The sequence below is a fragment of the Olea europaea genome, chromosome 11 (assembly GCF_002742605.1).
Source record: "Olea europaea var. sylvestris chromosome 11, O_europaea_v1, whole genome shotgun sequence".
Lineage (NCBI taxonomy): Eukaryota > Viridiplantae > Streptophyta > Magnoliopsida > Lamiales > Oleaceae > Olea > Olea europaea.
In genome coordinates this window covers 13,960,839-13,974,611 of record NC_036247.1, presented here as the reverse complement: position 1 = coordinate 13,974,611, position 13,773 = coordinate 13,960,839, and the positions used below count along the sequence as shown (strand labels likewise).

General features: G+C 35.1%; 1 protein-coding gene across 3 annotated transcripts; it reads left to right on the top strand.

The window, feature by feature from the left end:
* Positions 1-239: 239 nt before the first annotated feature.
* LOC111403498 (protein FAR1-RELATED SEQUENCE 5) lies at positions 240-8,328 on the top strand. 3 transcript variants are annotated; one of them, XM_023032024.1, is made up of 6 exons: positions 241-426; positions 622-2,009; positions 2,248-3,091; positions 5,224-5,399; positions 6,930-6,983; positions 7,923-8,328. In XM_023032024.1, the coding sequence occupies exons 2-4, from the start codon at positions 685-687 to the stop codon at positions 5,395-5,397; spliced, it is 2,343 nt and encodes a 780-aa protein (XP_022887792.1). In that variant the 5' UTR covers positions 241-426; positions 622-684; the 3' UTR covers positions 5,398-5,399; positions 6,930-6,983; positions 7,923-8,328. The 3 variants fall into 3 exon arrangements, with proteins under 3 accessions (XP_022887794.1, XP_022887792.1, XP_022887793.1); XM_023032025.1 differs by having other exon boundaries at positions 7,320-8,328; XM_023032026.1 differs by lacking the exons at positions 6,930-6,983; positions 7,923-8,328 and having other exon boundaries at positions 240-426; positions 5,224-5,700.
* The last annotated feature ends 5,445 nt before the right edge of the window (positions 8,329-13,773 follow it).

The window sequence follows — 13,773 nt, the reverse complement described above, 5'->3', positions numbered from 1 at the left end:
ACGATGCTTATTTTTTATGTCACTGATCGTAAGTTATAATCAGAATCGTTTTATCTCAGTAAGGACAAATCTTCTTTAATGAATTACCTTTGTATGAATTCAATTTTTTTAATAGTTAAATTTTATTTTTAATCACATTTCTTATAGATCCATAAATACTATTTTTGGCAAATTAAAATGATAACCCTAATAGAGGCAAATTATTGCATTTGAAGCATTATTTTTCAGCACGACTCGACCCAAATTAAAAGATTTATACGTGCATTTTGCAAGTACTCTATCCTCTCACGCCAATAAAACCCCCAAATTTTGAAATTGCCCATCCGAGTCAAAAGTAGGGCTATTCTCTTCAGCCAGTCGCTCTTGAATCCCGCCGGAATTTGTTACAATCCCAATCTTCTGTATGAATAAAAATTACGTATTCGGGTAAGTGTTTATCAACTGTTGTTCTTTTGTTATTTTAAAGCCAATTAAGTTGTGTGTTTGTGTGTAATTTTTCCTTTTTGTTGGTATATTTTATTTCAGTTTACATGTGTGATGATATCTTGACAGGTTTATCAATCAATTGAATGTTAGTTCACGTTCTTTTATTCAAGTTACACTTTGATATATTTATCGCAGGATTTTCTAGTTGTTGCTACAGAGTTGGGGTTTATAATTGGATATTAAAATATTTTATTCAAGATGGAGAATGCAGAGTTAGAGTTTGATATAGGTTTAGGAGGGGCAGATGATGATATTGACATTGAGCCCCAAGAAGACGAAGATGATGATGAGGCATCCAACGTTGGAGGTGGTGTTGGAAGTGGCAGTGGAGATAATGCTTACCCAATGCAAATTTACATTCCTGAGGGGGATCTTGATCTTGAACCTTACGAGGGGATGGAATTCGAGTCCGAGGAGGCTGCCAAAGCGTTTTACAACTCATATGCAAGGCGTGTAGGGTTTAGTACTCGTGTTAGCTCCTCCCGTCGCTCGAGGAAGGATGGGGCTATTATACAGAGGTCTTTTGTCTGTGCTAAGGAAGGTTTTCGAAACTTGAATGAGAAGCGGACGAAAAATAGGGAGATTAAGCGGCCACGGACCATCACACGAGTAGGGTGCAAGGCCTCGTTGTCTGTCAAAATACAGGATTCAGGCAAATGGGTCGTATCCAGCTTCGTCAAAGAGCATAATCATGAGCTGGTTCCACCTGACCAGGTGCATTGCCTCCGATCCCACAGACAAATCTCTGGTCCTGCCAAAACTTTGATTGATACCTTGCAGGCTGCTGGTATGGGTCCCCGTCGGATCATGTCTGTCCTCATCAAGGAGTATGGTGGCATTAGCAAAGTGGGGTTCACTGAGGTTGATTGCAGGAATTACATGCGTAACAATCGTCAGAGGAGTCTTGATGGAGATATTCAGCCCCTCTTGGATTATTTGAAGCAAAAGCACACTGAGGACTCTTCTTTTTTCTACAGGGTGCAGGGAAGCGAGGATCAGTACACAGGTAACTTTTTTTGGGCCGACCCCAAGGCGAGAGCTGACTATACCTATTTTGGAGATACTGTCACGTTCGATACTACTTACAGGTCAAACAGGTATAGATTGCCTTTTGTGCCCTTCACAGGGGTGAACCATCATGGACAACCTGTTTTGTTTGGTTGTGCTTTTCTAATAAATGAATCAGAATCGTCATTTATGTGGTTATTCAATACCTGGCTGGAGGCTATGTCTGGTCGCTGTCCGGTATCCATCACTACTGATCATGATACTGTCATTCGGTCTGCTATCATGCAAGTTTTCCCCAATACCCGTCATCGTTTCTGCAAATGGCATATATTCAAAAAATGCCAGGAGAAATTGTCTCATGTGTTGCAGCAACATCCCCATTTTGAAGCCGATTTCCACAAGTGTGTAAACTTGCCAGAGTACACCGAGGAATTCGAATCCTGCTGGCATTCTCTTGTTGATAAATATGATCTTGGCGATCACGAATGGCTTCGAGATATTTACTCCGATCGCAGGCAATGGGTCCCTGTCTATCTCCGTGATACATTTTTCGCGGAAATGTCCATTACTCAGCGCAGTGATAGTATGAACTCATACTTTGATGGGTATGTGAATGCATCTACAAATCTTAATCAATTCTTTAAGTTGTACGAAAAAGCATTGGAGAGCCGAAATGAGAAAGAAGTTAAAGCAGATTTTGATTCAATGAACACGTCACGGGTTCTGAAGACCCCTTCTCCTATGCGATCGCAGGCAATGGGTCCCTGTCTATCTCCGTGATACATTTTTCGCGGAAATGTCCATTACTCAGCGCAGTGATAGTATGAACTCATACTTTGATGGGTATGTGAATGCATCTACAAATCTTAATCAATTCTTTAAGTTGTACGAAAAAGCATTGGAGAGCCGAAATGAGAAAGAAGTTAAAGCAGATTTTGATTCAATGAACACGTCACGGGTTCTGAAGACTCCTTCTCCTATGGAGAAACAAGCATCTGATCTTTATACAAGAAAGATATTCATGAGATTTCAAGAGGAGTTGGTTGGAACTCTCACTTTCATGGCATCCAAAGTGGAAGATAATGGAGAGGTTACTACCTATCAAGTGGCAAAATTTGGGGAAGACCACAAAGTTTACCATGTGAGATTCAATGTTCTCCAAATGAGATCTACTTGTAGCTGCCAGATGTTCGAATTTTCAGGTCTTCTTTGCAGACATGTGTTGGCAGTCTTCAGGGTCACTAATGTTCTTACGCTTCCATCTCATTACATATTGAAGCGATGGACAAGAAATGCTAGGAGTAGTCTTATATTAGAAGAGCGGGTTACAGATCTATTCAATGGTTATCTGGAGTCCCATACAGTTCGGTATAATACTCTTCGGCATGAAGCCTTTAAATTTATCGATGAAGGTGCAGAAACTTTGGAGTCTTACAACGTCGCTATGGCTGCTTTGTTAGAGGCTTCAAAGAAAGTTTCGCTTGCTACAAAAAATGAGGGGAAGACTTCTATGTCCAATGGGCGTATGAGGGGTGTTTCAACAGGGGATGAAACTAATGGGGAAGCTCAGGGAAGCTCAGCCCACCGATTGTCTGAGGTATGTTATTTCTTTAATCATCGCTTTAGTTTGCTGCTATTTGTATCCATTTTCTTTAATAAGAATTTTTTTTCTCTCTTTCACTCAGTGCACAGACACAAAGGCATACTGTGACACAGCATATCAGTCTACTTAACCTAGGAGTTGTGAAAATGAAAAATAAGGGTATTATTTCATGGCGTCCATTAACTAATGGTTTGCCAGGGCATTGTGATGCAGAATTTTAATGATTTTTGGGCAAATATTAACTAGTTTTTTTGTCATTTATTCTCTCAATTTTCTATGATAAGATTGGAAAAAAGGATTCATATAGCCAACACGGCAACACCAATTTTATTTGAAATAAGGTTTAGTTGTATTTTCATTATATCTTGGCTGGGAGGGGATCATATAGTATAGGCCCCCGTTTGGGCCCCATTAAATTTATAATAAAATTTTCTCTATCTTCTTTTTAACTACACATTCTCCAATAAAATAAAATTATCACATAAACCAGAAACTTTTTCTTCTTTTTCAACCACAAATTTTCCAAAAAAAACACTATTCCAAAAATTATAACATCAATGGGTCTCAAACGAAGGCTAGATTAATGCAAATTTTAACTTTTGAATTTATTTTTTTTCCATTAAATATTTTTAAGGCCCAAATATTGCTTGATATATGCTCTATATGTCATATATAATTGTATAATAGTCCTTGAAAAGTTCTTGGAATCTTTTCGTTGGATAAATTATGTGTAAGTAATTAGGAAGATTAACTCTTGTATCAATGAAGTCAGTTAAAATAATTATCTTATCACTTCCCTTCAAATTCCAACTTTTGTTTAATGTCTTTCTGTTGAAGTGTATTCTCATACCTTTGTATAGTGAACCATTGTAATGGATTGGAGCTTGTCCTTTGGAGACGACTTGTCCATGCTTCTTTTTGGCTCCGTGGAACAAGGGATATAAGCATAAATTTGATGCAACAGAGCTATCCATTTGGATTCATCTCCCCCCTCCCCCCCCGACAAGATAGGGATTTTATTCCTAATGCGGGAGATAGAACATGAATTCATAATTAAGGAGAATACATTATATTGAAGAAGATTACCTTCCTAATTTGGAGACTACATTCCAAAATACAAACTAGTTCTAGGCATTAAAATAGTAGTAGATACTTTTTATTTATTTTTGTAAAATTATTAGGATAATTTGCAATTTCATATCTTGCCGATGTTGATGTGATTTTCAGTGAAATTGAATTCTCTCTCTAATTGTGTGTTCTCTCTCTAAATATTCTTTTCTTGTCTCTTTCTCTTAAATTTTCTATATCGGTTAGTCTTATGGATATTTTGTGTTCGGCCGTTCGTCCTATCATTTTATTCCTTCCTCTCTTGCTATTGTGGAAAACATGTTTCATTGCATGACAGTAATTCTCACGAATTGCAGGTTTGATCTTGTATTTGAATGCTTTTGCTTATGCACTTGACTGCTTAGCCCCGGTTTGGTTCGGATTAAAATCATACTTGACTGATTAGCCCCGGTTTGGTTCGAATTAAAATCTGATTTTAATCTAAGTGAAAGTTAAACAATCAATATTAACCACATCTTTCATGAATTTCACAACTTTTCAACCACACATTATAAAAACTTCTATCAAAATCTACTAAAAATTTAATTTTAGTCTCCACCAAACACTCCCGTAGTATTTGCCTTTTTTACTTTGACTGAAGTTGCTTTCTTTGTATTCTGTTCCTACTAATTCCGGTGTCACTTGTGTTGATTCCTTCCATTCTTAACTTCATCATTTGTCTTTAGATACTAATTTTATCAACCAAGACTGCATTATTAGCATATTATGTGGATATGGAAATATGATCCTTATATGCATCTATCCCAATTGGTTGGAGGAGGTTGAAGTCTTCTTTCCATTGAGACCTTGCATAATGCCTTATTGTTATTACCATTAACTGGCGTTCGGAATGAAAGAATTTTGTGTAATCCTATCAAATCCTTTTCCAAGTGCACATTTCTTGGTTCTTCATTTTACGATGATCTGATAAGCTTTGTTAAAAACAAATGTTCTATTATTGGGCTATGGCATTTAGCGACCCGTGACTCTCACTGAGAAACTTAACGCATCTTTTGTAGGATGACATGGATCAGAAGATTCGTGAACTTTCCCGGGATCTGGAGCATGCTAATAGGAAGTGTGAAGTATATCGTACAAACCTCCTTTCTATTTTGAAGGATGTAGAGGACCATAAACAACAATTATCTGTGAAAGTTCAAACCATAAAGCTAACCATGAAGGATAGTCTCTAAAGGTTCAATGTTTGGTTTCTTCTGTTATGATATTTTCACAGTTGTGCATTGAGTAGGATTTAAACAGGAAACAGGAAAAATCTTTGAGTTTGCCTATTACAAGCCATAGCTGATGATCTTGTGATGAGTATGTAGAACTCTGGTTGCTAGATTATTCCTGTAGTCTTAGTTTTGCTTTTATGGGCTTTATAAGTGTATCATTCCAGCCATTATGTACTTGGTGCATCAAATGATTATTGCAAACTAGTGTGCATATTAAATATGTCCCATTATACAATATTTCAACATCTGTTTTTTCTTCTATCACATGGTGCAATCTGAAAATTTTCTTCACTTATGAAGGTGAGTTTCACTCGAAATCACAGGAATTAAAAAATCATATTCTGAAAAGATGTTATCACCTGGTCATAGTTAACACATTTGAAATTCATGATTTGGGAATTATTTGGAGTAATTTGTAATGAATTTGCAGAAGTTGTCTCCATAATAGATTTTTGTCAAAAATGTGGACCACTTTGCAATAAAATATCAATTTATAAGTGGCAATAAAATGTCAATTTATATTATGAATAGAAAGCTGGGATTCCTAATAACATAGTGAAAGGCCTTATTATCTAATGGAAAAGTCTTGATTAATTTTGTCTTTTATATACAGCTTTAAAGCTGAAGTGACAGTATTTTGTGAGATATTTATCTACAATTATTCGAATCTAATCGAAGTTGAGAATAGTTTGCTAAATATTTCTCTGTACTTACTGAAACTTGGAAGAATTATGTCACTGATCTAACAATAGGAGATATATTTGTTACTGTTATATTGGGATATATGCACAGGTTATCATTTGACTGATAAGTGATATCTAATCTTACTAGGTCCAGACATCCAGTTCTATCTTTTATCTCTCTGTTTGCAATTGTTATTTTCTAGTTTTATTGTTAAACAACTTTATTTACAATTTCAGGAAGGAAGTTGTAATATTGTATTTTTGTTATTCTTTATAACTTACTTTTTTATAAGACTTAATTTTCTCAGTTATCCAATCTCTGAAAAATGGCTGAAAGGACTACTGAATGAGACCTTTTATTTTGTTCACCCTATTTGTGCCCTCTTCCATTTTCTTGTTATGCTAGGTATTGCCATATTGGGATTCTAGGTTCTTTAGATATTTCCATTTGCCTTTTAGTTTGTAGTTCAAATTTCCAAATTTCTTGTTATTAGTTTGCTTTGTATTAATATCCAAATTGGAGACCTCACGTGGCATGTTTGTAAGGTGCATACTATTAGAGAAAAATGAAAAAAGTAAAATAATGTATATTGTAATGTTTAGTTCCATTCTAATTTTACGTACCAAACATACATATAATGTTTATATTTATGGGCTGTAAACCAACTTATAATATCACAAGCTAACATCCTCTTAAAATTTCTTCGTTTTTATCTTGGGGTTGTTTGACCATTTTGTTTGGTATATTGGGGAGCAATACAAGAGTTGATGTTTTGGTTTCTTACCCTTTTTTTTTTCTCATTTCAGATTGTAGCTTGATTGAGGCCTGGTTGATCTGTTCTCGGATACATGTTTGGACAGGTTTTTTTTTCTTATAAATAAAAGAAGTTGCTTACTTTGAGAGAGAAGCAATTATTACTTTCAAAATGAGTAACTTACTGATTTCGTAATTAGTTCAACAAAAAGGTTATTTATTTTAAAGCTTCCTCATCCACTTATAAGTGAATTTAGCTTTTCCGAACAGGCAAATTAATATTCTTACATCAAAGAAGTATATTGCATCTTTACTTTTGGGTGCTTTACGCTGGTATATACATGATTACTACTGTTCATATCGCATGGGACTCTGCATGGTCATATTGTTTAACTTGTTGTCAATATAAAATAACGCTCTTTGAAATTCTTGTTTTGGAGCAGATTTCAGCTCAAGGGAGAAAACATACTTCAGAGAATAGTTGTCTATCTGTAAACTGTTAGTTTAGTACATTCTATAGGTTGCCTATGATTAAGGAAAATACAGATGCTGTAGTTTGCCACAATCGTGGGTGTAGAATTTGGGACAGGCGGCTCTTAAGATCCCAGAATGGCCTGGCTCAGCTCTAGATGCCCTAGGCCGCCTAAATTTTCCCAACATCGGTCACAGAGAAAAGGACCATGTCGTCCCTGACCAGCCCTTTATCACCTGTAATGATATCCATGTACTTTTTCAGCAAGAAATGTTGCTAAGCTCCTCCTTTTCTTTTCATCACCCCCCCCTCCCCCCCCGGGTAGGAAGGAATATATAGGTTTAATATGTCCCTAGTTTTGACCCATTGCTTTGTTAATGTCCGAGTTGAAATCTTACTGCTTCAGACTTGGTGATAGGAGTAACAATGCATAATGATCAACTTGGAGCATGTTTGGCTAAAAATTTTATTGATTGAAATTGGAAATTATTCTTGTCTTCTTCTTTCTAGCATGCAAAATTACGCGTTGTTGTAATGCATTGCCTCACTTTTCACTACTACAATTTTTACACAGTTTGAAGGGTGAAATTCTAACGTATGCTGGTACGGGGAGAAGCTGGACAGTATTTGTCGTTGTAGTGTTTTATGTACCTCTTCTCAGATCCAAGGCCTTCAATTGACAGTTCTTGAATGAAGAATGAATAATTGGCTCTGTTTAGAAATCGTGCTAGAGGAAGTGTATATATGTGTGTATATTTAGCAGTGTAGATAGAAACTGACAGTGTTTGCATGCCCGCAATCTAAGGTTTCGTGTAGAGGGAGAAACTGGAAGAGCCATCGGACAGCAGAGAAAGACGACTTTCATTTAGCAGTATTTAATGTTGTATTTTTAGAGTGGCATATGGCATACTGCACGCAGCCATCTTTTGATTTCAATTCGAAGGCATTGAGTATCATTTCAATTTTTAAATTTTTTTTTTCTTGGCCAAGCATATTTTGTTTTCTTATTTGATTTTAATTAGAATCATCAAGACCTTAACAAATTGTATTAGTGTCTTTTTTCTAATTTTTATATTTTGCAGCTCTAAGGTAACCCCAGTGTAGCCCCTGTTTGTCAATCATGCTTTCAAATTCTTTTCTACATACTCATTTTCAATAATACGTTCACACAATAAAATATTCTGCACGTAAATTAAAAAATATTTTTTACTTTTTAATCACATATTCTTCTAAAAATCAATATTCAAAACTCTATTTTTTAATTTTTCTATAACAAGAATGGTTATCAAACGGGACTAATCGTGAGATTATTCCCCGCATGATGACGTGGTTGTCATCCATGTAATTATTATTTCAAGGTGAAAAAAGAATAAAGCCACTGGTACGTCAATGTTTGATATCATCTTTGGTGTCAAGATCTTATTTGTGAAAAAATTGTGTTACAATGTGGTAGTATAAAACTTGTATACTATGATGTAATTGATCAAAAGAACACTAGTGGACAATGATAGTGCAACCAATGTATAACCAAGTCGTACGTTGTCAGCAATAACTCCGCTTCAAGGTTTCAAAGGAGGTACAATTATTCGAGAAGGGATCATCAAGCTCTGTTACATTGGGTACAGACCCCTGCAAATCACAAAAGACGCTTTCTTTTCGAGTTTTGGAAACTTTGATAACCTACAAACTAATCCTTAGACGACCACTCTTTAATGAAGCACCAAGGATGAGCTATTTTGTTACAAATCATCTGGTGAAGAAATTCCCGACCACCAAAGGAAATGGGGTCGTGCGTGCACAAACAAACTACAACTAGAAAAGTGTTACGTAAAAACAGTATACGGACCACTAGGCCTGACATCTTGTATATTAACCTCGACCTTGACGACCGAGTCACCTAGCCTTCTAATTTACCTGTTCTTTTGGATACACCAAACTAGAAATGGAATCACAAAGATATTAAACATGACACTATTTGTTGGCCTCCAAATTCAACGATATTCAACTGTCAACTCATTTCATTTGCTATCTCATCCACGGGTGTGTTACTTGTACGCTTTGATAACCATATTAAACTGCACATATTGAAGCTTCAACTTATACACTTCGTTGCTCAAGTCAAATGATAAACAATATTAAGTGTGAGAGACACAATGAACGAAAAATATGAGTTTTAAATTTTTTCAATTCTTGAAAAATCTTCTCTCTTCATGAGAAAGAACCAAGTATTTATGTGAAGGAAGCAAGTTGAAGAGGTTCCATCTGAATGCATGACACAAGACCTTATCCTAATAGCTCACTAGTGTCTATGCATAACCATCATAATATTCTAGACATGGCATCTAAAGGTATAGCATAATCATCTCGAAAGGGCATGTAAAAGAGAAGATGGTAAATTGAGTACTGACCTCGTATGATATTTCTCTTAGCTGACTATCATGTGATCTACCTCATAGGCAGAGACATAAAGCTATTATGACAATATCCTTAATTATTGCAGGTATACTGAGAATATGAGATAACTAAGAAAAAAATTCCATATATCACTACCAGAAATCCCAAAGGATCAATATTTGCTTTCCTCAAATGGAACCCCTTAGGATACTGTTTTTGTTAGCTAGAATCCTAGAGGGGCATATCCTCAATTATTGTAGGGTTCACAGACCCCAATCGAACACTCACATGGGGTGGGCCCCATATGAATAAAAAATTGTAAAAAATACCCACTCCACCCACCCTCGTGTGAGTGTTCTGAAATTGTTCTGTACTTTGAAGCCACTATAGGGATAGGGATAGGGATAGGGATAGGGTAGGGGGTGGCAGGATATAGATATAAACAAAGTTTTAGACCAAGGTGCGTGAGAGACTTGTAATGCAAGTTGCAATACCAAGTGAAGATCGATGGATTTAAGTTCAGTCACCATAAATCAGCCTTTCAACAACTGCCTCGCACATGCATATGGTCCACCTTTGCTTCTCAACTGGACCAAATACGCAAGGCGAGGCATCCTCTGAGTGAACATAATAAGCAGGATCTGGATCATTTTTTTACTGCAAAATAATTGCGCTAAAGAGAATTGTATATGAAGAGGTCTCCGTTGCTGATTGCTTGAAAACAGTAGTAAATGACTGCAAGAAAAGAATTTCAAACACTGGCACAGATTAAATATACGCGCAGGATAAAACCATCAGATGTTATAAAGAATAATTAGCAATTTCACATTCAATAACTTTTCACGGTATTTTACCATAGGTTGAACACGAATGCCTTGAAATAAATAAGGAAAAAGATGAATTAACAACGAGACTTAAGTAGAGATTCTGGACAGGAAAATTGAGCAGAGAAACAAAAAATCCTATAATTATTAGTTCAAATGTTCTGCGAATTCAGTGATTAATTGTTGCAGAATAGGAGAAGCTTAGAATGGTTGGCCCTTAAACATAAATGACGAGCCTTCAGTGAATTCTCCCACAGATCCACCACTGAAAAATAATTCTGGAACTGATTCATTCTAACTACTATTTGTAGAACCTCAGATCTTTAGTAATAAAAAGTTAGGCAGCAATCATTAGTATGGACTACTTTTTCTTCATTCATCCGATTCAAAATATTTTTCATGCACCGAAACGAAACTGAGGGATTCAGATAACCGATAACATGTATCACGACAGAGGAATAGCCAGTCCCCATTTAAATCAACATTTGTTTTCTAGCAGACAGAAGAAAAAGGATCTTGTTTGAAAACGAATAATCAAAATAGTTTTAACTCTCGTGCATGTTCTCTAGTGCAATAGGGAAGTATCTAGGCACCACTTCAGGTTCATCAATTGCATTATACAGTAAAGCCATATTCCTATTCATTTTTTTTATTGGATAAATGAATATATTGATCAAAATCTTGAGTACAACTCCGGACATTCCCCAGCATAGAGATCAAACATTACAAAAGATCTAAAGATCCAAAGCATTAGACTCAAAATGAATCCAAATGTAAGGTTTCAAAAGTTTCTGCAACCTTGTCTTATGAACATAAAGTGATGACCCTCTATGCTAATGTAGGGCGTTCACAAATGGCCGCCCAATTTTACGTGACCACTTAATTCGATTTTGTTTCACTATAATCACCCAACTTTATACTTAGAGTTACCATGATAATTCAATTTGATTTTATTTCACCATGGTCATCCAATTTCATATAATGTTTTATCATGACCATTCAACATCTTTTGAGCATTTTCACTAATTTTAAAATGGATATAATGATAACTTTACATTATTTATATAAAATAAATTTTAAAAAACTTAATTTTTTTTAAGAAAATGTTACCTAATAAAATACAAACTTATTTTAAAAAGATGCTTTTAAAATAAAATAAAAAGTTATTTTAAAAAAATTTTACTTAAAAAAACTAAAATAAAAAGTTATTTAAAAAAAAAGTAAATTAGAAAAATAAAATAAAATAAAATTTATTTAAAAAAATTTAAAAAAACTTTTATTTTTTAGTTTTTAAATTTATTTTCTATATAAAATGCAAATTTATCATTTTACCACTTTTAAAATTAGTAAAAATTGTGAAAATAAATTGGGTGGCCATTGTGAGACATTATATGAAATTGGATGGCTATTGCGAAATAAATTCAAATTAGATGACAATGTTGACACTAAGTATAAAATTTGGTGACGATTATGATACTAAGCATAAAGTTGGGTGACCATTAAAATGCGGCATATACTTTGTGTACGGTGATGAGAGCATCCCGATCTTGAGCGCTATTTCATGTGTGCCAAAGGATAGAGAGGTAAAACACGGTTTGATCCTTCTGGAATTTAAACATACATAAGAGAGTACAAGCACAAAGCACCAGCAAATTTGCTCGAGGGGAGGGGCTCAGAGAGTGGTGCACATGTTGATATAATGGGGAATTGCCTTGATTGAGGATGTGTTGCGAGTGGCTGTCGGAGCCTCGAGTTCAAAGTTGGGACGAGGTAGAATGTTTTCGGATATCATGAAAATGTCCAAGAAAATAAATATTCAACCGTGATTGGAGATCAAGAGATTTTCTTGGAGAATTTGAAAGCCTTAACACAAGGTTTTGCGGAAAAAACTAGAGCCACAAGGAGTGAGGACTAACAACAAAGAGGCCGAGCTCAGGAAGTAGGGATGGAGAAACGTGATACTGAAAAATAAAAATAAATAAATAAATAAAAAGGTTCTACTTATGGCTAATTGGGATGTTTCGAGACATTGAATATAATTTGTAATTTCAAATTTTGTTTTTCCTCAGTTCTTGTAATGGGAAAAAAATAAAAAATAAAAAAAATTCTTTTCCCCTTTTTCTGCAAAAATAATTCTACTTGAAATGCAGTGGAAGTAATATTTTCTTGTTATGGGCACATTTAGACCATCTTTCGCCCTTATTTTGTGGAAATGAAAATGAATGGAATAATTTTTATTTTTATTTTATTTTATTTATTATTATTATTTTTTTTTAAGAATGAGTGGTTGAAAAGGAAGGAAAAAATTTCGATTTACGTGTAATATTATTTTATTGAAGATTGTGTGGTTAAAAATAGGAGAGAGAAAAATGAAATGGAAATTAATGAGGGCAAAATGGAATGTTAATCTACTTGGAGATTTTTTTATTTTTTTTTGGTCATTTGTAATTGTTTATCTCATGGGATATTTGGGATGTTGAATTAGACAAGGTCATCAAAAGGCTCGAAAATGGAAGTGTTGTTACACTTTTGTTTTCTCTAAACCTCCTCATGGGTCCCGGTTATTCCAATTTTCTTTCATCTAGCCAATGTCCGCGCCAACTTATCAAACATGTCACATTTTCGCTATGCATTATATGTCAAAGAGTAAATCTCAAAGTCAAATTTCTTTTTTATTTAAAATTAATTATTTATTTCTTTGTGGCTTAGGCTGAGGTTATGGGCTGTTGTGACAGGCAAGCCAGACTCTCATGCCTGGACTGGCCTACTAGCAAAGGCAAGTCGGGCTTTTAAATTGTAGACCTAATGGGTTGGGAGAGACTCATCCACATTTACACCCTTATTTTAACTTATCAATAAGGGTTTTGCTACATGTACACTCTGATGTACAGTTCCCCTCACAATAGGAGGGCTTGCAATTTATTTTTTTTGGTCGTGGCCCCCCCTTTATTGTGAGGGGGCTGCATACCAAGGTGTCAAATTCGGTGGACAAATAGAAAAATCCTACTGATAATGTCCCCAGTTTTAAATAATTCCTATTTTGACTAATATAATGCTGATTTTGCTTTACCTGATGTAATTTGTACAAGAACTAGATAAAGAGAACATCAATTCCGTATTGAAGAAGCCTAGAAACAGAGTTGTTACACCCACCAAGTCATATAAGAGCTAAACCATCAAGAAAAACAGTAAGATACCGCTTACAAC